Below are 26,810 nucleotides of genomic sequence, written 5' to 3' on the forward strand. Positions count from 1 at the left end.
CTTGTCAGGATTGGGCAATATGAACCAATAGATCATGGCAACAGACAGCACCGTAATAGTCTGATACGATGATCTGGGTGGAAAACAAAGAGTTGGGGCTGGCTGTCTTCCTCTCCTTCCAAAACTCTCCCCCTGATGCAGGCAACAGAGCTTGTCATCAGCCTGGAGGATGACCCCCCTGTGACCCCGGCCATCAGCACTGAGGGAGGCTGCCCCAGCATTGAATGCAAGGAAAGGTGTGCTGCTGTGAGCTGAACGTGCTCCTTTGTCCACCACTGTGGTGAAGAAGCTGGGAAAACAGGGCACCACTGCACCCTGTCACTGCACCCTTTGGATCAGGAGAAGACAAGCATGGGAGACAACGGGCATATGCAGGGCACAGGGAGGGCTGGGCTGTTGTGGCAAAGCAGAGCATAGGATCAGTGCCAGAACTGCTGTGCATTTCCATTGTCACAGCATTAAGTGCTGCACTGCTAATGGAGCCTGCAAACAAGGAGAGGTAGTGTAAAGACACATGGATCTGCTTATTTCAAGTTTTGCTTCCTCATGTCACTTGTGTTGCTCTTTTTATAATGCTGTGGGGTCAGCTCCCTTCATCCCTATCCTGTTGTAGATGTGCAGAAAATCTTACTTCAGATAATCCTTAGGTAAGAGGTGGCAAGCTGGAGCATTGTTCTGATGCTTCTGATAATTCCAAAGCCTGTAATGCAAACATGAGACGGGTGATAATAGATTTATGTAAGAGTAGACTACAAATCACATCTCTTCCAGTTACCCACGTAGTATGGCCTTGGTGCTATTTCCATCCTTAAACAGTGCTATGAAGCACTTCACAACAAGCTGACAGCTTTGCAGCAGCATTGTTTTGTGCACAAATTTGTATTCAAGGCACCTTTTGGGCCTTGGTTCCCCATATCCCACAGTGATACAGCTGCTACTTGCCATCATGCTGCTGAGACTGGGGCTGCTGTGAGATCCTGCTGGGAGTTTCTCTCAGGACTGCATCTCTCATCTTTTGATAGCTCAGCTCCCAGCGTAGAGCTTTCAGAGGAATCCTTAAGTCACTGACTCTAATTACAGCTCAAAGGAGAGGGGATTTAGGCAGGGGAGGAAGATTTTTACTCATCACTAAACTTCTTATTGTACCCCTGAGAGACACATTGAGGAACCTCAGGAGTCATGCCCAGAGCCTTTGTCCCATTCCACATCAGTGTCCACAGCTGCCTTTGCCAGCAGAGGATGCCTCTGCCATCCGTGATCTTCATCAGAGATATTCACCAGGGACCTCATTTCTGCAGCCAAAATGGGGCAGGCATGGCTACTGCTAACCTTTAGCATTCCAGAGAATGTGGCAAGGAGCCTGACATGAGCTTGGTGGCCACAGAGTAACAGCTCACTCTCCCCTTCAGCTGATAATGTCAGCAGGCAATCAGTTACACTGAAATCCCACTTAATCCAGAAGAGATGAATTAAGAATGGAAATAAAATAATTCATCCATGACAAATCCATTAATATCCATCCAAAATAGATTATATTTATGGAATCCTTAAAAAACTATACAGCTCCTATCTTTGCTGATCTTAATTGGCAAGACGTCTCACCCATCATCAGGTGTTCAGGTGATTTTCCTGAGAAGGGGCAAAGCTTCCTTAGAAGCCTTCTCTGCATGTAACATCTCAGGTTGCATTCAGTGGGGTGCTCCTGATATGTCAGGTCTCATCATTAGTCCCTTGGGCTCCTGAAATGTGTCCAGACAGGGTGCATCGTTCCGTTTCAGGGAAGTATGTCTCTTTAACAAGCCAGGTGTCATACAGTCAGGCAGAAAGAAGGTTCCAACTCTCTCATCCTTTCTCTGGTGACTTGTTAACATGTTCCCATGTGAAATGTTTCTTATACCTGACCTCACAAGGTACATGGAGATGGAAACTGAAAAACAGAGCTTCTCAAGGAGCCAATGGGGTGAGCAGGAAACTCCACCTTTCTTCATCTTGGTGTTCTCATTTTCAGCCCTTCCCTCACTTTACAGCTTTCTTAGGGAAGCATGTCCAGCATGTGGAAGGCAGAAAGAGCTTCTTGTCTCTGACCCAAGCCCGGTTTTGTCCCCACTCCTCCCTCCATCCCAAATGCTGTAGGAACCATGCAGGAGGGCAGAAAAGTGCTGAACCATTTCTTTCCAGTTTAGGGAGGAAACTGTGCTGCCAGCTGGCTAATGGGTATCTTTGTGTGGTCCCTCTGTGAGGCCATTTTTCTAAGACTGGCAGGAGAATATTTGAAGGAAGTGGAAGATGCAAAGGGAAAAAGACACGAGAAGATAAGGAAGGAGACTGTGTGTGCATGCACAGCAGTGAGTCCCAGGATGTTGTCTGCATTGAACAGGTCCTTTAAAAGTGATTTCTCAAGCCCAGCACAATGCCTCCACCTCCTCTTCTACTTTGCAGCACCACAGCAACGGACTTCTCATTCTTCCCTTCATCTCCTTCATCCTCTTCCATGAAGGGGTGAACTGTCTGGCCCCATCCCTGAAAACACAAGTCCCATCAACCAGGGAGCAGCCTCTGCTTGAGCAGGCAAGGACTGCTCCCCTTGCTTCTATTCCCAGCACTAGCTTGAAGCAACACATCCCCTCCAAACCAAGGCTGACTTGGCTCACACACTTTGCTGTATTCTGGTTTTGCCCACCAGAATAATGACAGCAGGCAGGGCGAAGAAGAGATGTTTACATTATTACAGAAGGTTAAAAAAAGAGAAAAAGAAAATAGTGGCATTGAGATATCAAGCCAGTGCCTTTCCCATGACAGCACTCAGGCTTAGCATTGGAGCCAAGGTATTGTTAGCTGGCCAGGTAATGCTAAAGGAATGAAATCATTCTTATTTTTGCCAAGAAGAAAGGCCATCCTGTCTCTTGAATAGGGAAGAAATAAGAAGAGCTCTATACCAAAGTAGTGAAATTCTCAGGATTGGAAAAATTTGGCGTTTTAGCAGAAATTTTTTTAGAACATGAGAAGTGCTTTGTTCCCCCACAAGGAAAAGTTTCTTGGTCAACTCAGCCTGAGGTGTAAGGCGTGGAGGAAGGTAGGCTGTCTGCTCCTTACTGTGTCAGAAGAGCCTGCAGCAAAATGCCTGGAGATGAGGGAATAGCCGTGCTGATTTAATCTTCAAAGCCAGTAAATGAAGCCTAGTTTTCTCTCATTTCCCCACCTACCTCTTTTATAAGTTTATCTGTCTTGGCAACTGAGCATATGTTTTTATTTTCTTTTTGTCTTAACCTGTCTTGCATTAAGTATGATTTCAGTGTAATTGGATACTAATGACTTGCTCCTTGCCAAAGGATGTGGTAAAACTCCACGTAGAGCTTGGGGCACCTTACCAGCACTCTGGGTTGCCAGCTTGCTCTCCATGATATCCACAGCATTGTGTGCAAACATCCAAAGCAATGTCCCTTCCTTCAGCTGCAGCCCCCATGCTCTCCCCTGGACAAGAGTCAGGCAAGGAGGACAGAAGCATTCTAGAAATGTATTACCCTTTCTCATTTCTAGCTCTTACATGTATTCACTCCCTTATTGGTCCACTAGCCTGAATTCGCAGCTCTGGCTCCAGCTTTCTTTAGGCATTTGGATTGTTTGCTACGACCAAGGCTTTGTCTCAAACCATTAGTTTTGGCTGCAGCCCTCTCTATGGCTCAAGCAGGGCCCATCTCACTGGGTCCTGCTTTCTGAATTGCCAGACACCACATTGCAGCTGTTTTGGAATGCAGTACATGCTGCATTATGCAAAATGGAGCAGCCTTGTTTGCTCAGAGAAATTCTGTTGGAACCACACGGAAATCCGAGAGACTGTCCTTCCCTAACATCATTCTCCATCCCATCACTGCAGGAGGGGTAGCACCCCTGGGATCTCTGAGCTCATGGAAGCCCTCTGTCCTGCCTGGCCTGGGCATGCAATGGATCATCTCTCTGGCTGCCAACTGGAGGAATAGGTGTGAGTCCAAGATGCTCAAGTAGAAAAAGGCAACACCTCCACCCCTGCAAACTCTTGTTTGCAATTACACCCTTCCTGTTGTTAGACACCCACCACCCATTTGGACACATTCAGCCCCTTTCATTCACTTTGTGGTTTTTCTGGGGGAAAATAAAAAAAGCATTTGCAAGAGAGAAGCTATTTGCAAGTCTTTGCTTATGAAGGTTCTGCTCCTCCCAGTTTATCCCCCTGCACTGGCCTGAGGCAGTCAGGAAGAATTTGGCCTTGTCTTCACTACCCAACTTATTTGCACCTCGAAAAGTAAAGTGAGCAAGGATGACAATGAAGAGAGACTGGACTGAATAACAGGTCTAAAGGGAGCTGTCTGTGGACAAAGACAGTGGCTCTGCCTCTCACCTACTGAACATATTCCCCACTTCTCATTCCTTGCTCCCACTCCATGCCTTTTTCCTCATTACCTCAGCACAACACTCCTCCTCCAGGCTGCAGTTTGGCAAGCACCTGCAAGAGGCTGAGCTGTCCTGGCCAGCAGGACCGAGCAGCCTGGGCTTCTCACGCAAGGTCTGGTCCCCTCATTAGCACCATCTGAGCTGATTCATTTCACTGACCATTGGAAAATTACCCACCTTGTTGGATTATCAAGGTGACTCAGGTGCCTGGAGTGCCTACAGAAAACTATAGCTAGGATGAGGCAAGTTCTATGCTTGAGAGCAGTGGAGAAGAGGGGAGGAAAAGTGGGACCTCTTTACTCTGGGCTAAAGAGCTGCCAAACTGGCTCATCCTCCTTTCAATCTTCATCCTCAACTTCCTTACTGTTATCCAGAACATAATTAATATCTTCAGTACCCCAGAAGATAGAATCCATTACTTGAAGGAGCACTCACAAGCAAGTCAAGCCAAAAGCCATCACTTATCACAGTAGTCATGCAAAATCACTGCTGCCAGGAAGGTACAGTAGCAATGCATGTTCAAATAGGGTTGTGGTAATTAATGTCTGACTCCAACACCTCCCAGCGTTTTCTGTGGCAGCAGGTTGCATGAATCCCATCCTGCTCCTAAGGAATGGAAGTAAGTGCCATTCATGTTCTTTCCCAAGCCCCCTAATGTACAACACTTGTTAACTGTTTTGGTTTGGTTTTCATTGGCCTAATGAAACTAGGGCTGAATATGCAGAGGTTTTTTTCCAGTATCCTGGCTCTCTCTGGTACAGAGCTGTTTATAAAAGCCTGAATGGACAACTGTCATGCCAGAACTCAAACATCAAACAAAGGCTACCATGGGAAAGAAGCTTGCAGCTCACTGACATCAAGTTATTATCAGTGGCGGATCAACACATTTGACTGCCACAAGGTAAGCAAAGGGCTCAGAAAAGCAGGCAGCAAGTGTCAGCAAGAGGTCCTGAAGCTGAACACAAAATGTCATAAATCGCCATCTCTTCTTGGAAAAGCAAAATCTATTTTTCATGTGATTGATGAGTAAAATCTGGAAAACAAGTTCTGTGACCTTGTGGCCTTTGTGGAGCATATCAAGTGACCAAGACCACAGTCACTGAGACACAGCCACCCTTGTGAAGCACCAATGCGATGCTCTGTAGGAATTCAGAGGCAAAGACAGTTCAAAGAGCGTCATCTCTGGCAGCTGAGCTGCAGGAAAAAATTATGGGGTAGAGACCAAGAGTAATTCAGCAGTCAGGGCAGGAACCAATGTGCAGACGTGAGTCAGGGGTGTTGTAACAGGAGAGGTATTGATGTGACAGTGGCGTGAGGGCTGCTTGGAAGATGAGGTGCTGAGCTGACTGCCTTCAGAGATGCCCTTATCCCTCGGAGCAGATCAGCTCTGTGTCAGTCCCAGCCATCCAGGCCCTGTCTGTCTGATCTGAGGTCCTTCCCGGAGGCAGGACCGGGCGTGGAGGGAAGGCTCGTCTGCCACGGAACTATGGAAGCAGCAGATTCCTCCTCCAGACACCAGGGGAACAGGCAGGCTCTGCTGGCCCAAACGGCTGCTAGGGGCAGGGAGACAAGAGAGTTTATGAGTGAAGGGGCATGACACATCTGCCAGAATTTGGGAACTGGATGATAATATGATGATGTTTTTCCTGTTTTCCTTTCAGCATAGGTATTGCAGCGGGTGACACAATGGGACTTATTCTCAGCTTGCACTTGCAAAGCGTCTCCTCACAGCGAAGCAGGATCAGATATGGAGTTTGGACTCCATATACTGGGATTTCCACTGTGCAACCTCTGTGTTTTGGGGGTGCTGACCATCAGAAAATGTCCCCTGGGTCCCTAGGGGAGGATACAGCACCACCCTCATGCAGGGTTACTAACAGCTGGGGGCCAGTGGCGCAATGGATAACGCGTCTGACTACGGATCAGAAGATTGTAGGTTCGACTCCTACCTGGCTCGTACTTTTCAGTTTTACACTCTTTCTCGCCTTCCTAACCCTGGTCTTCCCCTAGGTTCCCACCCACCCTCTTGTGCATAGGTACAGAGAAAACTGCGAGTTTGGGTAATTAAAAACAAAACAAAAAACCTCAACAACCCATCAGTTCAAAAGCTGGAGATGTGGTTTTGCGTTTCTTTATTCTGATACCCACCCATCCTGCTCATTCTGCTTGGTAATTTTCAATTGGGTCAACTCCACCTCCAAACAGACTTATTTTTGAAAATATTTTATTACATGGACCTTTCTCAACCCCACCGGGAACTTCCAATATTCACATCTATTCCCAGCATCTTCCAGTTTTCCACTGTCACACTCCAGCTTGGCTGACCCTGGAGGATGCTCATTTATCCAACTCCTCCTGCTGAAATGGGGCAGGGGAATGTGCCAAGGAGATAAAAATCATGTCTAAGTGCCCAGGATGTGAGCTGGGAGAGCTGCTGATAGCTGAATGAATGGGCAACACTGAAATCCCACTTAGGTCAGGTGAAGAGTAGGTACAAAAAGAAGCATGTGTTTGCGATATTCAAAATAGATACACTGACAAAGAGTACCCCAGTGAAGGAATAATACAGTTTCAGGTACTAACAAAATCAGGAAAGTGCTCTCTTGTGTCCAGTGGTTTCCCACCTTTGCATCCTGCCTATGCATGTGCCACATATCTCAAACTGCATCCATCAGGAAGCACCTTGTTGTGCAGGAACATTTTCACCATCTCTCCTTTGAAATCCTTCAGGCAGACTGAAACTTTTTACCCTCCTACTCCCATGAGATTTATTCTGTTTTCCCTTTCTCCAGCAAAAGGGACAACTTTTGTTTGAAATACCAACAAACCTTTTCTTACAAGATAGGACCTGAAAATGTCCTTTCTGTTGCAGGTATCCCCCCTGCACCCATCAGGCTATTTAAAATGCCCTCATCCCTTGCTTGCCTGAAGTGCCCTACTCTGGTAACCAACCCAGTATATCAGAGTGAAATGTTGTATGACTGGGGTTCTTATAATCTCTGGCATCTTCCATTATTAAGTGATACAAATGATTGAATAGACTGTGCACACACAGCTCATTATTGGCCCTTGCTGGAGACCAGATACAACAGTAATTATACACTTGCAGGTGACTGCCACTATTAACTTGCACCTAAATAAGTATTTCACAAGTTACACTACTAAGCACGCACTGAATAGTTTGCTACTGTAGTGAAAAACAATTAGTACCTTCAGATCCATAAGCATGACCTGCAAGAATGGGAAGCTGAGCCAAACAGTCACATGAACGTAACAGCTGTAGCTCAAGAGGAAGAATAATTGCTTAGCATAAAGTAAGTCCTGAGACCAGGACATTTTGTGAGGGTTTTTGGTTTTGTTTTTCTTTTCTTTCCTGGCTTTCATTATCCCTCAGGAGTATTACACTCTTACACAGAAATGCATGCCAATTCTTTCTGAGTGGGTGGGAGAGAAAAAATATCTTAGAGGTGGAGAGAGAGGGAGAAAGGAGATGATCCCTTCTCTTGAAGAAAGTCTGTGTGTGCTTTTATTTTGGAAGCTATCCTTTAGGAGAAGTGAAAAGAGTTGCCACTGAATCAGTGAAAAGGAACAAAGGAGTTTAGAGACATTTATATAGGAAGCGGTGAATCTTGAGAATAAAATAAATCTTTGGCCCTAAATAGAGTCTGTGCCCTGTCCCACACCAGGGAACGGCACAGGGATATGGTTTTGGACTGTGGATTCAGATTTGACTGCCAGTGAGCATGATGTTGTGTGGATAACAGACAGCTAAGGAAATGGATGCCTTTCCTGAATTTGTCCTCACTTGAGATACCTCTGTTCTCTAAAAGGCAGGTTTTCATGCCTGGGTTCCTTGTGGGACAGTTTCTGAAAGGAATACACTGCACCATGCTGGAGGAGAAGGGAGCAAAGGTTGTTGGTGGTGTCTGTGTGCGTGTCCATACACATGCACAAAAACACACTAATTAATGAAGGGGTATCTGGGGCCAGGGATGCAATGCACAAAGAGAAGCAGTGTGCAGGTCTGACTCCTCCTGAGCTTCATAAATCTGTTTCCCTGCTGATAATCTTGCTTGCACTATATTCCCACAGAGAGTGGGTCTTCCTTGCTCTCATATCTGAAATCTATCCCAGAGAAAAACTCCCACTCAGAGAGAAGACTCACACGGGGTTCTGTTGAAGGAGAAAACTTCACCTCCATTCTCCCCCTGCTATGCAGACAGATTTGGACACTTTCAGACACGTTTACTCTCTCCAAGCCAGGAGCTGCTGCCAAGCATGTTTTTCTGCACCCCACGTAGCACCAGTAATGGAAAAGAAGACTTGAAGGAAAAAGGAACAATAGAACACAGGAGAGAAAAAAGCAGAGTATGAGTGCTGGCTCTCTTATTAACTATGTCCTAAGCAAGCCCACACCTGTCTGACCTCTATGATCCCTCTCCCTCTGCTTCATATTCTGCTAGAGCATCCCATGTCACCCTTTTTGGCACATCCAAAGGACCAAACATCACATCTGTCACCTTAAGTCAAGAGACAGTGGAGGACTTTTATCCATCCTATCAGAAGCCAGGGTGCTCACAGCCCTCCTTTGTAAGGATTATCTGACATCACAGAAAGCCCAATCAGTACAGATTGTCTGGCATCACATAAAGCAACATGCAAAATGAGGAGAGACTGTCCAGAGTGGAACACAAAGGCTCACCATGGGAAAGAAGACCTAACAAAACTAGCTAAAACTGAACTAAATTATTCACAAAGGCTCACCATGGGAAAGAAGACCTAACAAAACTAGCTAAGACTGAACTAAATTATTAATTATTTTTGGCTTCACATAGGAGAATGACAAATATATATTATTGTCGCGGTGCGGGGGCTACGTGCCCCCAGCCCGGCGGCGGCGACAACAGGGGCGCGACAGATCCCCCTGGCAGACCCTGCACAATTCCAGCTGCTAGCGGAGGTTCGGCGCAGATGAACAAAGAGGCAGCAGCACGGGTCCTGGGGTCAGAACAGGGGTAGCTTTATTCGGCACGACAACTCCCCAGATCCAAGGTACCAAGACCCTGAACCTAGGCCAGGCACTACCTTATAAACAGGGGCGGTCTTGGGGGAAGATACAATTTCTGACCAATCGGGAAGACTGAGGGTGGAACACAAGGTGGGGAAATACAGTCTGTAAACCAATAGATGATCTTAAGGGAGGGGAAAGGCTTAGATAAACCAATGGGGTTTCAAAGGATACAAAACTGACACAGAAGGTTCTGGAGGGAACGGCAGGTTTAGGGAAGGATTGACATCTGAGGAGGGGAAGAGCAGGGAAGGTCTTGGGGAAAAAGGGTAGGGACAAGAGGGATTGACAGCTTAGCAGGGAGTGGCCAGGCAACAAACAAGAACTGACAGTTAACCGAGCTGAATAACAATAAGGGAGTGAGTCTAAATTTAGCAACATAAGATACAAAATGGGGAACCTGTGCCACTCCAAAGGCAGGGGGAGAAAAACACAGAGGGATTAAAAACCCCACAAATCAAACAGTAAAATATACCCAATAAAGAAAATGAAAACACACCACAACATATTATTAACTGAGAGGCGATCTCATTAAGTCATATAAGTATCTCAGAGGTGGGTGCCATGAGGATGGTGCCAGACTCTTTTCAGCAGCCCAGTGACAGGACAAGGAGCAATGAACATAACCTAAAGTGCCAAAAATTCCAGCTCAACATGAGGAAGAACTTCCTTACATTGAGAGTGGCAGAGCACTGGAACAGACTGCTGAAGGAGGTAATGAAATCTCCTTCTCTGGAGACGAAAACCCACCTGGATGCATTCCTGTGCAAACTGCTCTAGGTGACTCTACCTTGCAGGGGGGTCTCCAGAGGTCCCATCCAATCCTAACAATTCTGTGATTACGATAATATATTCTTTATTAAATCTCATGAAATAATTAATAATAGTTTTATTAAACATAATAATAACTAATATTATTATGGAAAACAACAAAGCACTTCCAAAAGCATCGCTGCAAAACATATATCAGTATTTACTGCAGGGCTGCCACCTCTTTGAGGTGTTTTCTTTCTTTTTGTTTCCCCTCAGGATAACAAAACAAAAAAAAAGGTGAATTGCTTGTGTATCGCACGGGTTTGTAAACGGCTCTAGGAGCGTCTTCCTGAGCGGGAGCGAAATCGCGCTCCGGTCCCAGAAAAAAAAAAATACGTCTTCCTGAGCGGGAGCGAAATCGCGCTCCGGTCCCAAAAAAAAAAAAAAAAAATATAGCGTCTCCTTCGAGCCGGAATCGAACCAGCGACCTAAGGATTCCCGCGGGACGCGGCCTCTACAGTCCTCCGCTCTACCAGCTGAGCTATCGAAGGGACACAGCCACCGCCCCCCAGCGGTCGCACAAGGCGCCGCCCAGCCCCGCCCCGCGCGCAGCTCTGCGCATGCTCCTGGCAGCCTCGGCCCTCACGGAGGCGAGAGGCGGGAAGAGGCTTGGGTGGCCGGGCAGTGGCCGGGAAGGGTCAAGGAGTCAGCTAATGGCGTAATGGCCAGTGCCTCTAACTGCGAATGTGGAGAGTGGAGGTTTGACTGTGCCTGGGTCCTGTATTTTTTTGTGCAGCCATGCATCGAGAAGCAAAAGCAGGGCCCATCACAGCAATGCACACATCGCTTCCAAGTGTTCGCAGCACTCATGAGCTACTGCAGTTATTTATTCATACTGCTGTGAACCACTTCTTTTGGGACATCTGAATCCACACACTGCTGAGTCCAGTTCTGCGGGCCTCAGCACAGGAAACACATGGAGTGAATCCAGAGGGGGGACACAAAGTGATCAGAGGGTAGAAGCAACTCGCCTGTGAAATCAGGGTGGGAGAATTTTGGTTGTTCAGCCTAGAGATGGCTCCCCGGAGACCTCAGAGCATTTTCCAGTACCTAAAGGAGTTCCAACAGAGCTGGAGAGGGAATTTTTCCATGGGCAGGTAGTGACAGGATGAGGAGTAATGGCTTTGAACTGGAAGAGTGTGGGTTCAGACTGGATATAAGGAAGAAATTTTTTACAGCGGGTTTAATGAAAACACTGGAAGAAGTTGCCCAGAGAGGTGGTGAATGCCCCCTCCCTGAAAACATCCACGGTCTGGGCCCCTGAGCAACCTGACTGAGTTGAAGACATCCAGTGTCCCTGCTCACTGCAGGAAGGCTGGAAGTAGGTGACCTTTAAAGGTCCCTTTCAACCCAAACCATTCTATGATTTGATGACTGGCTACTCTGAAGCTATGGTGCACTCTCAAATCTAAACATTGGGAATGCCCTCCTCGCCTCTCCTGCTTGCAAGCTCTTCTCCATACACTCCACAGCCTTTATGTAAACGAAAAATGTTTGGGTTTTGTTGCAAAATCACACACTTTTCATGCAACTGCACAACCCGGATGTTCTTGCACTTCTGAAGGCTAAGGGATAATTAGAATGTAAACAACATTCCTAGTCACAGCAGGGTTGCCTGCTGCCTTCAGAGACTTCCTGGTTGTTCTCTTTGACGTTGTCTGTGGGAGTAACCACAGAATGTCAGACCAGTGTGGAGTACACTGCTCCTCTCCCAGGGCCAGAAGGTTTTTCCCCCATGTAATGTAATAGTGTGTTAATTGGGTTTTGGGGAAAAAAAAATAAAAAGAAAAATTTAAGCCTACAGTGGTGTTTTGCTTTGAAAAACACAGCACTACGAGGCAGACAAATGGGGTTAAATTGCAGAATTTTAAGGGGTTGGAAAGAACCTCACAGATGATTTGGTCCTAACCCGCCTGTCAGGGACACGGACACCTCCCACCAAGACACGCTGCCTTGTTCAGGCTTTATCAGGCCTAATCCTGCCTGGTCCTGAACACTGCCAGAGCTGGGACCCTCACAGCCTCCCTGGGAAACCTGCTGCAGTGACTCACCAGCCTGACAGCAAAGAATTTCTTCCTAATCTCTAATCTAAATTTCTCCTCTCATTTTGTACCTGTTACTCATTGTCCTTCACCCCAGTTCCTGACAAAGTCAGGATGATGAGTTCAGATGCGAAAAAGAAAAGAGAAATCTAAGAAGCCAGGACGGTGAGATCAGAAGGAAAACCATGACCATTTCAACGCGCGATCACGGCAGAGAACATAAAAAACATATGCGAGCCAGGCAGGAGTCGAACCTACAATCTTCTGATCCGTAGTCAGACGCGTTATCCATTGCGCCACTGGCCCCGCACGCACAGTGCTCTTCCCCGCTGTCCTCTATGGCGGAGAGGGAGGGCGCCGTGCATCCCCGCATCCCCAGGCGCCCCTCACGGCCCGGGTCCCGCCCCGCCCTTCCAGCAGGGGGCGCTCCCGGCGTTCCCGCCCTGCTCCGCAACCAGCCATAGGGCCTGCCCCGAGGCACTCATGCTGCGCATGCGCGAAGCGAGCCGGCCGCAGTCTTGGTGCGCGGCGGCGCAGTGAGGGGCAGATGATTTGGTCCTAACCCGCCTGTCAGGGACACGGACACTTCCCACCAAGACACGCTGCCTTGTTCTGGCTTTATCAGGCCTAATCCTGCCTGGTCCTGAACACTGCCAGAGCTGGGACCCTCACAGCCTCCCTGGGAAACCTGCTGCAGTGACTCACCAGCCTGACAGCAAAGAATTTCTTCCTAATCTCTAATCTAAATTTCTCCTCTCATTTTGTACCTGTTACTCATTGTCCTTCACCCCAGTTCCTGACAAAGTCAGGATGATGAGTTCAGATGCGAAAAAGAAAAGAGAAATCTAAGAAGCCAGGACGGTGAGATCAGAAGGAAAACCATGACCATTTCAACGCGCGATCACGGCAGAGAACATAAAAAACATGCGAGCCAGGCAGGAGTCGAACCTACAATCTTCTGATCCGTAGTCAGACGCGTTATCCATTGCGCCACTGGCCCCGCACGTACAGTGCACTTCCCCGCTGTCCTCTATGGCGGAGAGGGAGGGCGCCGCGCGTCCCCGCACCCCCAGGCGCCCCTCACGGCCCGGGTCCCGCCCCGCCCTTCCAGCAGGGGGCGCTCCCGGCGTTCCCGCCCTGCTCCGCAACCAGCCATAGGGCCTGCCCCGAGGCACTCATGCTGCGCATGCGCGAAGCGAGCCGGCCGCAGTCTTGGTGCGCGGCGGCGCAGTGAGGGGCAGGTCCCTTCGATAGCTCAGCTGGTAGAGCGGAGGACTGTAGCGGTTACGCCCCACGGGAATCCTTAGGTCGCTGGTTCGATTCCGGCTCGAAGGAGACGTTCGCTTTTTTTCCTCCCCGCCTCTGTGCAGAAATGCTTTTTAACAATTGTCTGTTTAGCCTTTTGCAGATACGGTTGCTTTTCTAGAAGAGTTCCGGCCGCATCGCAAACCGAGCCTGTGCTCTGTGTCTCACTCTCAGGAGCGACTGCTCCCGCGGGAGCAGGGAATGCTGGGCCTGATGCAGGACTGCCAACACCTCCTGAATTTCTAAAGGAAAACGAGATGTGTGTTCATACTCCAATGTGCCACAAAGCAAGTCAGTGCAGGAGAATACCGACTGAGATCCCTTTGTCTCATCGCAGTTAATTAGGATGTTGAAATTCTGAGGGTCATTTTTCCAAGTCTCCTCTCCTCTCTTCCAAATGTCTAGACACTGTTTTTACAGCATAAGGCTGTATCTGTACATACTGCCACAAAAGGAACACATTTTCTTATCCAGCCAACTGAAGTGTTCAAGTCCAGGCTGGACAGGACACATCCCTGCCTGTGGCTGGGGGTTGGAACGGAATGATATTTAAGGTCCCTTCCTACCTAACTCGTTCTAAGATTAGCATGTATTGACTCTCTCCCTTAGTGAAAAATTGAGTGTCTTTACCAAGGTCCATCTATGATAGGTGTCAGCTCCCACACAGCTGTCCTGTCTTAACTGCCTTCCCAGCCCTGGGATGGGTGAAACTGGCACAAAGGACTGAGTCCTCTTGTACAAAACTCTGTACCCATTCATCTCCCAAAGAGAAAGGAGAAGCCAGATGTGATGAGTGACCTGACTTCTGTTTGTGGAGGGAAGGAAGGGGGTTGTGGTCATCTCTGGTCTTCCTTCTTGTTTCGTAACATCACGCTCTTTTGTCTTCTACAGGAAATGATAACATAGAAAAAGAAATCAATAATTTTAACTGTGCTCAGTTTAGCATGCTTCTTCAATTCTTGTTAATGATTTTATTCTACAAAGAGGCAGAGATGTAATTCTTTTTGACTGAAATCATATCAATATTCATTCTTATACAAGGTAGGCAATCAAATTTAGTAGCATACAATTATGTTTGAAGTTTTTTGTATTAAGCATTGTGGCTTATCCCACAAACTTGTTGTGGGGAGTAAAAGTGCACAAACTACCTAAATAACTAGTTACATGATGGTACACCTAAATTGTCTATACTGCCTCTTCTGTTTGGTGTTTTGAGTGAATCTGGGTATGTGTTAATATCTAAGCACACAAAGGAACAGGTCTTTGAGGATACATAAAGCAAAACAGCTGCCCCTTGTCCATTTTTCAAATGCTTGGGCTTTTGTGGTCACAGAGACTGGATACCAACCCAGTGACAAATATTCCTGTCTTGTACCGTGCCCAGATTATCTGGCACTCTGTGCTGGCTCTTGAACAGATACAAAATCCCAGAGTGAGGTGCTGGGTGTCTCAGGATGTCTGCTGCTGTCCTCAGCAGCACCACGGTTCCCCTCTTTGCACACACCTTTTGCTGGGGGAAATTGTTCCATACCGACGCTGATTCCAGTGAAAACTACTGTGTTACACCATTTTGTCACACTGATGATTTTTTTTTTTTTTTTTTTTTTTTTTTTTTTTTTTTTTTTTTTTTTTTGCAAGCATTCTGCATTAAGTAAAGGACTTAAAATGTGAGGCCATGGCTCTGGCTGCTTTGCATGGGCAGGCACATCTGCTGCAATCCAAGAGCTAGTTCCTCTTCGGGGAAACCCTGAGTTGTCATTTGACACTTGCCAGGGAGCAAAGCCGTAACTTGGGCCAGCTGTCTCAACAGCTTCTCTAGCTGTTACTGGAATTAAGTTGTTGATAGTGTGGCAAGGTAAAGGGAGTGCTACAATTCATACATACAAACTTTATTAGTCAGAGTGATTGACAGCCAAGGTAGATTTGAATATATGAAAGTTTACATATAAATAAATGTAGCAAAACACAGGAAAAAAATAGAATCTCTACATTTTGAAAAGATTTCTGAGTGTGAAACTCAACTGTACACAAAAGCAGATGTTAGCATGTGTTCAAGTTAGGAACTTTTCTGAAAAGCAAACAAGGGAGTAAAATCCCATTGAAGAGCTAAATCCTGAAATCCTTTATCATTCTATTTCCCTATGTCCTCAGAACAGCTGATCTTCACATCAATGAGAGACACAAATGCTTTAAAAACTAAGTTACACATTTGAAATTAAACCATGAGTTCAGACACTCAGGTCTTTAAGCTTCAAGTCCTGGACAGGCCCCTCAGGTCACTGGTTTCTTCTGAGATTTTTTTGCTAACTGACGTGCTAACTAATGCGTTGTGGCTCTTCTGTACAGAACCCCGTGTCTGTAAAACATGCAGCAGCTTGTCCATCTTTGCTTCACACTGTGAGATCCAGCCATAAATCTTTCCCAAGAAAAGGCTCTAATTTAGAAAGTCTAAATAATAACCACATGACTTGTGGTACATCTCAAGCCCATGGAAAAAAATTCCTTGATTTTGGTGAACTTTGGTTCTGGCCCTCTAGACCCATCAGAGGTGTTGCATGTGAAAAAATTCCCCAATTGCTTTTGCTGTTATGGGATTTACTTCTTCCTCCCTGGCTTTAGGCCTGCTCTGCAGCTGTTGTTGAAATCAAGGGTGCGATTCCCAGTGACTTCCATGGGAAAAGTAGGATGGATTTCACATGGGAAAGGATTCCATGTATAAAACATAGCTTTACACCAGACTTTTCTCCCAGTGCCTTTTTCAGCTCTCTGCTGGAAATAGTCACCAGGTAACATATGGACATTTTCACACTAAATTCCTCTACCAGCCAGTGAAACCTAGGAATTACTTCACCTGCAGATTTGTTATGTACTATGTGCTGTCCCTACTCCTTCATTGTGGATAGCATCCTATGCCAGAACAAACACCCTGAAAAGAGGAATAGTGGAGAAAGCCAAAAGAGGAGTGTGTGCTGGTATCCACAGCACACACCCGGTCTCTGGGCTCTGCCCATCTCAGCCCACCCCAGTGCTGTCTGATCCATCCCCCTGACGGGAAGATGTGCAGCACTCGGCTACCACTGGAAAGACGTGCCTCTGGGGTCATGTCTCCTCAGTGGCAGGATGGCAGCACCAGCCCCTCTCCTGGCACCACTGGGCTGGATGGGCACATCCCCAGTGGGCAGGGAGGATGGTGGTCTGGAATTATGTAGATACGAGTGGTTTCCAAAATCATTGCAACTGAGGACAGAGACAAGCCTCTGGGTAGGAGGGAAGCGAATGCCTGTGCACTCTGGCCATGCCAGCATCTTCCCTCTTTTCTGAAGCAGAAAGCCAGGGCCATTTCTGAGGGCGATGTGTTGGCTGTCCCCAGTGCCTGCATCCAGAGAACAGATATATAACTTGAACAGGAAGTAATGGTCTTGAAAATGTCCTTGTGTTGTGGGACTTCTAAAGAAACATTGAAAGTAGTATTGACTTTGGAGTTACAGCTGGTTCTATAAAACACATTCTTTTCCCAATATATTTAGTTGAATGACATTTGATGTCAAAGGTGAGAACAGAAGGAAGATAATAATGTTTCACAACTGCAGGATCCAATTTTAGGCAAGGGAACAACACTTTTGGCTAGTTATATATTCACAAGTCTGTATAATTCAGTGGAACATTGTGACCCCCCTTTAGACCACAGCAAGCAAAAATAGCAAATACATAGAACTGACAATGATTGATGTAAAATTATCAATAAGGAGAAATTCTGCTGCCTCAGGCTTAAACTACTATGTCAAATCAGTGAAGTACTAAGCTTAAGATTTAAGAGGTATTCCTTTAGCTATTACAAATTAGTGGCCCAAGTTCTTCATGCTTCCTTTAGCCATACCCACATGTATCTCCACTGATTTGTGCAGTGGTACACCTGAACGTACTCCTCATTCCTGCCTCTTCATTTAAAATCATGCCATGTCCTCTTAAAGCCCCTGTGCCAGAAGGGAGGTTTCAGTCTTACCCCAAAGAGCTGGTGAGGAGGACGGTCACTCCTTTGCTGCTTGCTTTTCCTGCCAAGTCCTTGCTGCTCCCACAGCCCCAGTGCCTGTGCTGGTGTGATGGCTCCCAGCCCAGTGCCAGCAGGGCAGCAGGGCCACAAGCCAAGGGCATGGTGCAATAAGCCAGCTGGCAGAAAGCTGTTGGCTGGGAACCAAAAGGAGGAGCTTTGCCACAGGCCTGTGGGAGGAGGAGACAGGCTCTGGGACAGCCCAGGGTTTGTCTCATGAGTTTGCAGCTTTTGCTGGGGAAGATGCAGAGCTTGCATGTGCTTCTGAATGAGGCTCCTGGATTTGGAGTGACCTGCACTGTAACAACCGTCAGAAAAATCTCCTAGCACTTTGTCTTGGCTCAGGATTTATACTTGCCGGAGCTGGGTCCGAGCAAGCCACTAGCTGTCCTCCAAAGAGCGCTTCTCTGGGAAGGAGAGCCCCATCTGTCTTACTAACAACTTTCTCTCTGAGACCCGCTAAGTCTCTCTGAGACTTCTGGGGCTCCCTCATAGGAATGTTTCACATCCAGCAAAACTGCTGCATGCAAGGAAGGTTCCTGGGGTGGGGAGAGACAGCCAGTGTGTCCATAAAGGGACTCAGGACTGTGTCTGGCAGGTGAAACTACAGGTGCAGGCAGGGACAAGACCAGGTATGTCAAAGGGAACATTATTAGAGGGAAAGACAGTGTGAAGCTGTGAGAGGCCAGCATGCTCTATACAGGCCATAGGTACCTCCACAGACAGTGCAGGTATCAAACTATTGGTAGTAGCATAGAGTGAGATTCTGCCTCGGTAGGAAATTACTCTCAGGTTACTCTTGATTAGCTTAAAGACAACTATGAACACAGGCTGCAGAACTTATCTCATGTTTTTCTCACAGTCAGAGTCAGTGAGAAGCCCAGCAGGTCCCTGGCCTGCCCTAGGACTCTGTGCGATAGCTCCGATGGCTGTCCCCAATCAGTTGTGTCTTCTCGGTGACGTTGGTCGGCTGAAGCGTAATAGGAGTTTCTCCATCTAAATTGGAGAGGACAACAAAGATTACTTTAAGAACCCTTCACTTGCTACCAAAGTCAGATTTCTTGTTAGCACCACAACATTCCATTTGCTGTTCTGGTTACAGCTTAATTTGGTTTCACACGCAGCTGTGTGGGTACCAACAAGGTGACATTTCCCACACCAAGCCTACAAATGCTCTTCCTCCTAGTTCTCATACAATGGCAGATCTCTGGGTGTTGCTGCTGCTGTTAAGACTGGACATTTGCTGTGCCTGGTGCTTTGCAGAGCTTGCAGGCTAAAGGTTCCTGTCTGTTCTAATAGCAAGTGCTTGTTCCTACAAATGGCTGAATATAATCAGTGCTGTTGTGAGTCAGCAAGCACTAACCTTGACAGTGTTTGTGAGAATGGGACAGAAATGAGTCTTGAAGAGGGCAGAGCTAACAGTGAAGAAAGAGGAGAGTTAAAAGGAAAAAATGCGTGAGCAGTAATAGTAATACACTTGAGAGGAGAGAAATCATATGTATCCTGAAAGCCAGCTAGTTAAATAAAAATGTTAAATTGAATTTGAAGTCTTATGTAATGTATATGCAGTAGGACTCTGGGAATTACTATTTTAATGAATTTGGAACTGCCAAAACTTCATATTATCACTATATAAATCCTTACTGCTGTGTACTTTCTCACTCTGTGCAATTTTGTGTTTGCTTTTCCAATATATCTATAAAAAATCATTTGTTGTACAGTGGAGGAAAGTAGAAATGAAGTCTTTACAGAGCTCCTTGATGGCTACTGTGTTCCATCTGATAAAGAACAAGGTTTGGTTGCCCTTCTCCTGGGCCTCTTTCCAGCTGGAATATTTTTTGGAGGGAGGAAAGTACTCAAATCTCAAAGACTGACTTTTACAAGTTCAGCCATCTTAGTGAAGTGTTTCATATGAAAAACTTTGGACTGTCTATATCTTGATACTAACACAGTCTTCACAGTAATCGAATACAAATTATGACTTTTTTGCCAAATGACCAAATGTTCAGGAAAAAAATCTCATCTGACATTTCCTTCTGTTTACATGACAGTTGATGGGATGAATCATGGGCAAAAGATGTAATGTACAGGAGTAACTTAACCCAGAGCAGGAATCTAATTGCATGCCATACGGCTTCCACTCAGTGGGGGCAGAACAACTTTGACTCTGTCAAGGTGAAAGGCAAGAATGATTAAATGCCAAGCAGCTTCTCTGTATGGGCAATTCCATATTTAGACACAAGGTCAAAGACAGACATGTTTCATAACTTCTAAAAGTATATGAGTAATTAATGCTTTGAGCTCAGCACAGGCTCATATTAGTTTGGCAGTTCCAATCCATTTTTAAGTTGCTGTGTGTTTTCTAGATTTCTGAGCAGCATTCCTTCCCACCCACTTCTGCCTCCAAGTTGTTCATTTTCTGGAAGATGGAGGGCAGAGATTAGCAGTTCATTTTGCTGTGATACCCAGGTGTGCAACAGGAGAACAGGACCCACTGCAAATCTGTCGCATTGCCTCCAGCTGATCTGCAGACAGCTCTTAGCTGACACCCTCACCAAGCATTTTGCTGCTTGCACCCTTCTAAGATTTATGATAGGGTTTTTTAGCAGAACAGGGACCCATGGCATAATAAACTGTACAAATATAGTCTGCTAGTGGCAAGCTGCAGAATGGAGGTGAGGCAGAATTCACAGTTTAAACTGCTTTCTATAGATAGCTCCTGCTCACTGTTCGCCTACATTTGTATCATATGGAGTGTGGAGGAGACAATGAAGTGATGAAAACTTTTTGCTCTTGAGTTGGGAAAGTATTTTTCTACTCAGGTTCTTTTATTCTTGTCCTTTTTTTTTTCTCTCCCAGAATTCATTTTCTGTGAAATAAAAGTTGGTCTAGAAATGCCTTGCTTTGTTCTTACAATGATAACCGAACAGGAGAGAGCAGACCTGCCAAACTGCTTTGAGTGCATCATTACAGCCTGAAGCACAAAGACAATCCAAATTCCAATGCCACCTCCTCCGGGAACACAAAAGTTAACAAAAATTTTGCCATCAACTTCAGTGGAAGCAAAATCTGTCAACCTGCCCCACGTGTGTGGGAAAGTGATGAAGTGTTGCACGTGTCTGTGCTGCAGACAAGCGAGTGATACTTCCCTCTGCCAGTGCATTTTGACAGATTACCTGTAACATCATGGCATGATACCACAGATTACCTTGCACCTTTCTAATGTCATGTTTGATCTGAAACACTAAAAAATGCCATGTTTGAAATGTAATAACCCAAACATAGCATTTAATTTTTGGTCTTCTGCTCTATATTAGGTCAGAGTCTTCTGGTACAAATCAATAGGTATGAGGAGAAATCCTTTTAAGCTAAGTATGTGCCAGGGCTTGCACACCCCTAATTTCCTTTAGTTCTGATGGTCATCTCACCCCTGGAAGTACATGCTGTAAAACGAGGCTCTAAAGGGAGACATTGAACTAGCTGAGCACTAGAACTAGTAACATTTATTTGACTAAACCCTTCTTCTAGAGGAATATAAATTCACCTAGAAATTCTCTTTTTCTGGAGAAATAGCAGATCAACAGAATTGAAGCCTTTGGCATGATTGTGTTGATTTCAGTGGCAATTCACTTCGCTCTTACATTTTAGGAAATGGATCACTAAATCTTTGGCCTCACACCTATTTCTTTTTCACTAAGTGTTACGGTATGTTAGTTTGAGGAATTAAATCAACTCTGCAAAACCATAATTTTGTTAATGATAAATGTGAGGAACTGAAAAATTATTATAGTCGTGTCAGTTTGGTAGTTAAAGTCTAAATCTCAACTCCTTTGGGCAGTACAGCCAGCAGCAGGCAGCTGCCACTGAGCACAACTGTTAAGGGCTCAGTCACAGAGGACTGTAGCATCAGGAATTTAGATGCTTTATTGATGATGCATTCCTCAGAAAAGCAATGACTGATTAAAAAATATTTGGACAGTTTTTAGTGTGGCCTTAGCTTGAAAAATGTACATTTTGACCTCAGCGAGAAGCTGTGGTTAGCAGTACTGTAGATGCTGGGGACAGCAGGAAGCAAAGAAATTAATTACTGGCTGGAATGCTCAGTCTGTGCTCAGGGGGCATGCAAAGAACTTGGATCCTAATAGAATCTCCTCTTCCAAAATTAAATCTGCTGCACAAGTGATTCTGAATTACAGTTTGTTTCTGAATTACATAGAGGAACATTTCTATTATTTACCCAAAGGAAGGCATGAGTATTAATTTCTATGGCTCAACATTCAAAAATGCACAGTCCTCTCTATTCCAAACGCCAGCTATGTCTTTCTGGCCAGCATTCCTGAAGTTGGGACGACAAGGGAAGAAGGAAGGGAGGAAGCACACTTTGATCTGGTTGTCATTCTTTTTTTTTTTCCTAAATGCATTGTCTGTTTTCCTTTCAGCTGCAGAAAAGATGCTCATGTTACCCTTTGTCACAATGCTTTTATTTATAATCCTTATACATTACTGTCTTTTAAAATAAAGAAAATTCTGCTTTACAGAGACTTGCTGGTTTTGATTAGGAGGAGAATGTAGCAAGGCTGAAAAGGAGGGTAAGAAAAAATACAAAGATCTAGTTTTCTTCAGACCCTACCTATGTATTTAATATTGTCTTCCAAATACTTAAAACATTAAATTCCATATTATGTTAATTTTTCAGACTGGTACTTTGCTAAGCATTTAAAATTAATTTTTGAAATTAGTTTCAGTGGGACTCGGTGAGAATAAAGGGATGTCAAGGGGGCTTAAAATCAAAGAATACCAATACCTTCTGCTCCCTGTGCCAGAAGGAAAGAGCGATTATTTTTCTGCTGCTGGGGAATTTTGTTCTGGATTTTGAGGAAGAATTAAAATAAATATAAACCAAATTAAAGATAAACAAATGAAGAAAATGGGCAGAAATTAAACATTCGGATTCTTCAAAGTTCCATCCTTCTACTTTAGACTTGGCTTTGGTATCATAGACTCATGAAGAGCAAGACCCATTTTAGATTTGCACTTTTCAGGTGACTAATGTTGTAAAGTTTATTAGATTTGTCTCAAGGTATTGTGGTTATAAATTTTTCACTAGTAGTTTTTATTGCCTTTGCAGAGACTGATTAAGTATGATCACTTTTTAAGCTGACTGTTTACCTTGATATGCCTCTAGGCAAAATCAATTTAAAAACATCACCACACGTTGGCGTAACAGTTATAAAAATAGCATTTGTTTCAACTACTACAAGTGTTTTGTTACATATTTATGGAAGGGTAAATTTGTGTGAAAAGTTGGGGGGAAAAAATTTCTTACTGCTAAGGGAACATGACATTTGCAATCTGGCAGTGCTATTTTAAGCATAATAAACATAAGAATATAACAGTATAAGATCTTCCACAACAATGGAAGAGAAAAAGAGTGAGCTGACTTCTTAGGTCCTTCCTAAAAAACCCCCATAATCTTAATCATAGTTTATATAAATTTGCAACTGAAAAGCGTCTTCAGTCCTTCCCTGGTACCCTGGGTTCTTATTGCTGGAGCAAGGGTCACTGCACCTCTCACCCTGTACATATCTATCCAGTTTGAGATGTTTCTACTTCCCCTGAATATGAAGGCAAAACTGCCCCTTTTCAGCACACTGGGACAGAACCCTTTGTTCAAAGCATGTATCCCATACTAGTGCCAAATTAGGAAATCACCTCCAGCATCCCTTGGCATAGCCAAAACCTGAACATGCAGCTAGGGGAACTCAGCAAAGCCAAAAAAAGAGGTTGACCTGCTGCAAAGGTAATTTTGCTGCCACAGGCCCATGTTCCTGGTTCCTAAGGTCCCTGTTCCTCCTCCCCCTAAGTTAGCACTTGCCTGCTCCACCATGAAGCACACCAGAGAATTAAATGGCCAGGAACTACAGACATTTTTGAGAGGATTAGTTTACACCTAGATTTTATCCAAGGCCTGAGTAAAGTAGAATTGCTGCTGCCAGTGCCCAAGAGAGTGAGAAGCTTGGGGCTGGTTGGAAGAGGGACAGGACCTTGGTAACTCCCGTGCATACTCTCCTGGGTTACTGCACAACCTTACTGCTGGAAACTTGGCATCTTTTCTTGAAGCTTTCTCTTGAATGGGTACAATATCCACCACAAGCAGGGATACATTTTACAGAACTAAAGTCTGAATGACAGCTTATTCAGGCCAATCAGATGTGACAGGAACCAGTCCAGCAGAGCCTTGTGTATGAGTGTAGGATCTAAGATATGTAGGATCTAAGATATGAAGGATCATGGGCATGGGGGTTAGAGGGTGAACACTGTCTTTTAAAATAAGCCCTGAGACTTTTATTGTGTAAGTGTCTCATAAGAGATACAGGAGATGTTTAGTTGCAAGTGCCATAAGTTTGGTTTTGTATTAATACATAATTTGGGAAGTTCCCTGGGTTGTGGTCTTAGCTAGAGTGAATTGGCCCTTCTCTACTGAAGTCTGGAAGCAGCCTCAGTGTTGTGAGCAGAACATCTGGACTACAGGCTTTAAAGATTGTTTTGAACAGCTTTGCCACACAGTAAGCCCCTACAATACACACCTCTTTCCATGTCGTTCTTAATTTGCTCTTCCAAATCTTCTGGAGACACACAAAACTCCTGCTGCTCCCCCTCGGGTGCCTTCGGTTTGCACTTTCCACAGCAGCAGTTGAAGCAGCAGCAGAGGCAGCAGCAGAGGTAGCAGCCAGTCAGCAAACCACAGACTGCAAACAGGCCCTGGGTTAAACACAGCAGGATGAAAGTCCTGTTAGCAGTGACCTTCCCCAAAATTCTGGCTGTCTCTTACAGCTGAAGGCAGAATGTCAGAGGAACTCTGGTTCCTAAGTGCTTGGCACTCAGAGGAGTCCACCTGCTGTCCCAGTGCCTGAACAAGGGCCAGATCCTCTGAAGACCTCCTCATCCGCTACCTCCTATTTCCTCCTATTTGTCACTAAGGACCAAATCCACAATGAAGACACCAACCAAGAGGCCCCCACATGCTCAACGTTTGAAAGTCTGTTGTTCTGCTGATGGGCCTCATAAAAACCCTCCAGGCTGTATGAAAAACCCTACCCACCTTAAAATGACTCATTTCCATCTTTAAAATGACTCATTTACCCAAGATCACTTTTGCAAACACTTATTTACTGGCAAGCTCTTGTCAATAACAAAGCTAAGAGAAAAAGAAGCAAATACCCAGATGCATCCCACATAATTTTGGGCACTGAAATAAGGCATCCAGTTTAGGACTGGATGTAGCTGCTATGGACTCCCTACAGAGTCAAAGAGAAGTTAAAAGCCCTTCCAGGGGAAGTTTCAGCCGTAAGAGTATTTGAATTGCCCATTGTGGGTGTCTCTCTCTCCCCCCATTAGCCTGTGCAGGACCACATAGGTGACATCTCCCAAATTATAGTCCTCTGACTCTGGTTTCTTGGCCTGGGGACTCAGGTAGCAAGAAGTTCCCACCTTTGGTAACTCTTGTACCCATGGCACAAAGCATAGCGGATTCAGGAGAGCCAACACAATTGCCTGGGGCCAAGACCAGAGATCTTCGAAAGAGTCAAAAGCCAGAAAATTTAAATTTATAGGGCTTTCTTCCTTCAGACAAAGTCAGTGCCTGGGTTCACAGCCCAGAGCCCCCGATGTCCAAGTGTGTGCTGCATCACAGCAATGGACATGTATGACGAGAGCCTTTAGGCTGGCATTGCCAGTCTGTGCTCCACAGGGATGTGACAGCAGCCTGGCTCCTGACCCAAGGTAGATCCAGGACTACATGGAGATGTTTGTGACACAGAAGAAATCTCCATGGACATCTCTTCATGGACATAATGGTATAAGAGCAAAGGAAAATGAGTGACATTCCTGGAAAGCAAATCAAAACTGATACATAGAAATAAATTGAAAGAGGGTAGATTTAGATTAGATATTTGGGAGGAAATCTTTTGAGGGTGGTGAGGCACTGAAACAGGTTGTCCTGAGAAGTTATGAGTGTCCCATCACTGAAGGTACTGAAGACCAGGTTGAATTCATCTCTGAGCAACCTGATCTAATGGGAGGTCTCTCTGCACATGGCAGGGGGCTTGGAACTGGATGATCTTTAAGATCCCTTAACCATTCCAGAACCAAACCATTCTGATTCTCTGAATGTGTGGGTAAAAGCAGCACAGCTTTATGGCCACCAGGTATATATGGATTGGAGGCACAGCCTGGCTTTAGCATGACAGTTTTCCCGTCTGTCTTTTGCTAACTATTTGTTATGTTCCTAAGACAATATGCTGTTTGAGGAGGAAAGTAAAGCACAAATGTCAGGATATTGTCAAACTCAGACAACGGAGCTATGCAAATAATATTATGTATGCATGTCTGAGCTAACATTAGTGGGGGCTGGCTGGAAAATCTTTGAAGGTAATAATTATATGCCTAATATAAATAATAAGCATGTATCTAATAAGCATGTATCTAGAGTGAGCAAGGTGCTTTTAAATGAAAAGGACTCAGACTTTTTGTCGTAAAATGCTTTCCTTCTAATGGACACCTGAAACAGTGCCATAATTCCCAAAATAAGTTATCTGACTGTTTATCATTTATGCCATATCATGATGTATAGAATGAAAAAATAAAACAGAATGGAAGTGTGTAGAGGGAAAAACACATTGAGTTTATTCATGATACCTTTAATGTTTCAACATTTCTTGTGCTTATATGATCATGGTTGTTAAATCAAAAATCAGCTAATTGATGTTATCAATGAACTGTCTTCATGGTAGAGGGCGAACTGGTTTTTGCTAAAACAGTTAAACAAACAACCTCTGTGCCTGCCAGTGGAGAAGCAATTTGAGTTCCTATTACCCATGTCTGTATGTTCCCAGTTTAATATGCCTGCTAAAAAGTCTGGCACTCTCAAAAAGAACAGTAATTTTCACTTTCATTTCTCCTTTCATTTGAGTTTCCTTACTGCTAATGATAAAACTCCTTGCAACTGTCAGATTTTCCCAGTATGAGTGCTGGGAAGAGGAATGTGTGCAGTCAATGAGGGAGATAACAAGGCAAGGCTGTGATCCCTACTGTCCTCCACCAGAAT

At 45.2% G+C, this 26,810-nt stretch overlaps 1 protein-coding gene and 5 non-coding genes across 6 annotated transcripts in view; 2 read left to right on the plus strand and 4 right to left on the minus strand.

Annotated features, from left to right (window-relative positions):
- Nucleotides 1-6,312: 6,312 nt before the first annotated feature.
- TRNAR-ACG lies at nucleotides 6,313-6,385 on the plus strand. The gene has a single exon. It is a non-coding gene; the product is annotated as a tRNA-Arg (tRNA).
- A 4,324-nt stretch (nucleotides 6,386-10,709) lies between these two features.
- Nucleotides 10,710-10,800, minus strand: TRNAY-GUA. The gene is given in 2 exon segments: nucleotides 10,710-10,745; nucleotides 10,764-10,800. It is a non-coding gene; the product is annotated as a tRNA-Tyr (tRNA).
- Nucleotides 10,801-12,584: 1,784 nt separating this feature from the next.
- Nucleotides 12,585-12,657, minus strand: TRNAR-ACG. Its single transcript has one exon. It is a non-coding gene; the product is annotated as a tRNA-Arg (tRNA).
- A 621-nt stretch (nucleotides 12,658-13,278) lies between these two features.
- Nucleotides 13,279-13,351, minus strand: TRNAR-ACG. Its single transcript has one exon. It is a non-coding gene; the product is annotated as a tRNA-Arg (tRNA).
- Nucleotides 13,352-13,595: 244 nt separating this feature from the next.
- Nucleotides 13,596-13,686, plus strand: TRNAY-GUA. Its single transcript is given in 2 exon segments — nucleotides 13,596-13,632; nucleotides 13,651-13,686. It is a non-coding gene; the product is annotated as a tRNA-Tyr (tRNA).
- A 4,919-nt stretch (nucleotides 13,687-18,605) lies between these two features.
- The window catches only part of DNAJC5B (DnaJ heat shock protein family (Hsp40) member C5 beta), a 37,040-nt gene continuing 28,835 nt past the window's right edge, over nucleotides 18,606-26,810 (minus strand). Inside the window, exons 4-5 of the mRNA XM_041473758.1 lie at nucleotides 24,292-24,466; nucleotides 18,606-18,700 (exon numbers count right to left, since the gene is read on the minus strand). Coding sequence (XP_041329692.1) covers nucleotides 18,606-18,700; nucleotides 24,292-24,466 — 270 coding nt within the window. The remainder of the gene's footprint in view (nucleotides 18,701-24,291; nucleotides 24,467-26,810) is intronic.

The sequence above is a fragment of the Pyrgilauda ruficollis genome, unplaced genomic scaffold (genome assembly GCF_017590135.1).
Source record: "Pyrgilauda ruficollis isolate IOZ18807 unplaced genomic scaffold, ASM1759013v1 scaffold30, whole genome shotgun sequence".
NCBI classification, from domain to species: Eukaryota; Metazoa; Chordata; class Aves; order Passeriformes; family Passeridae; genus Pyrgilauda; species Pyrgilauda ruficollis.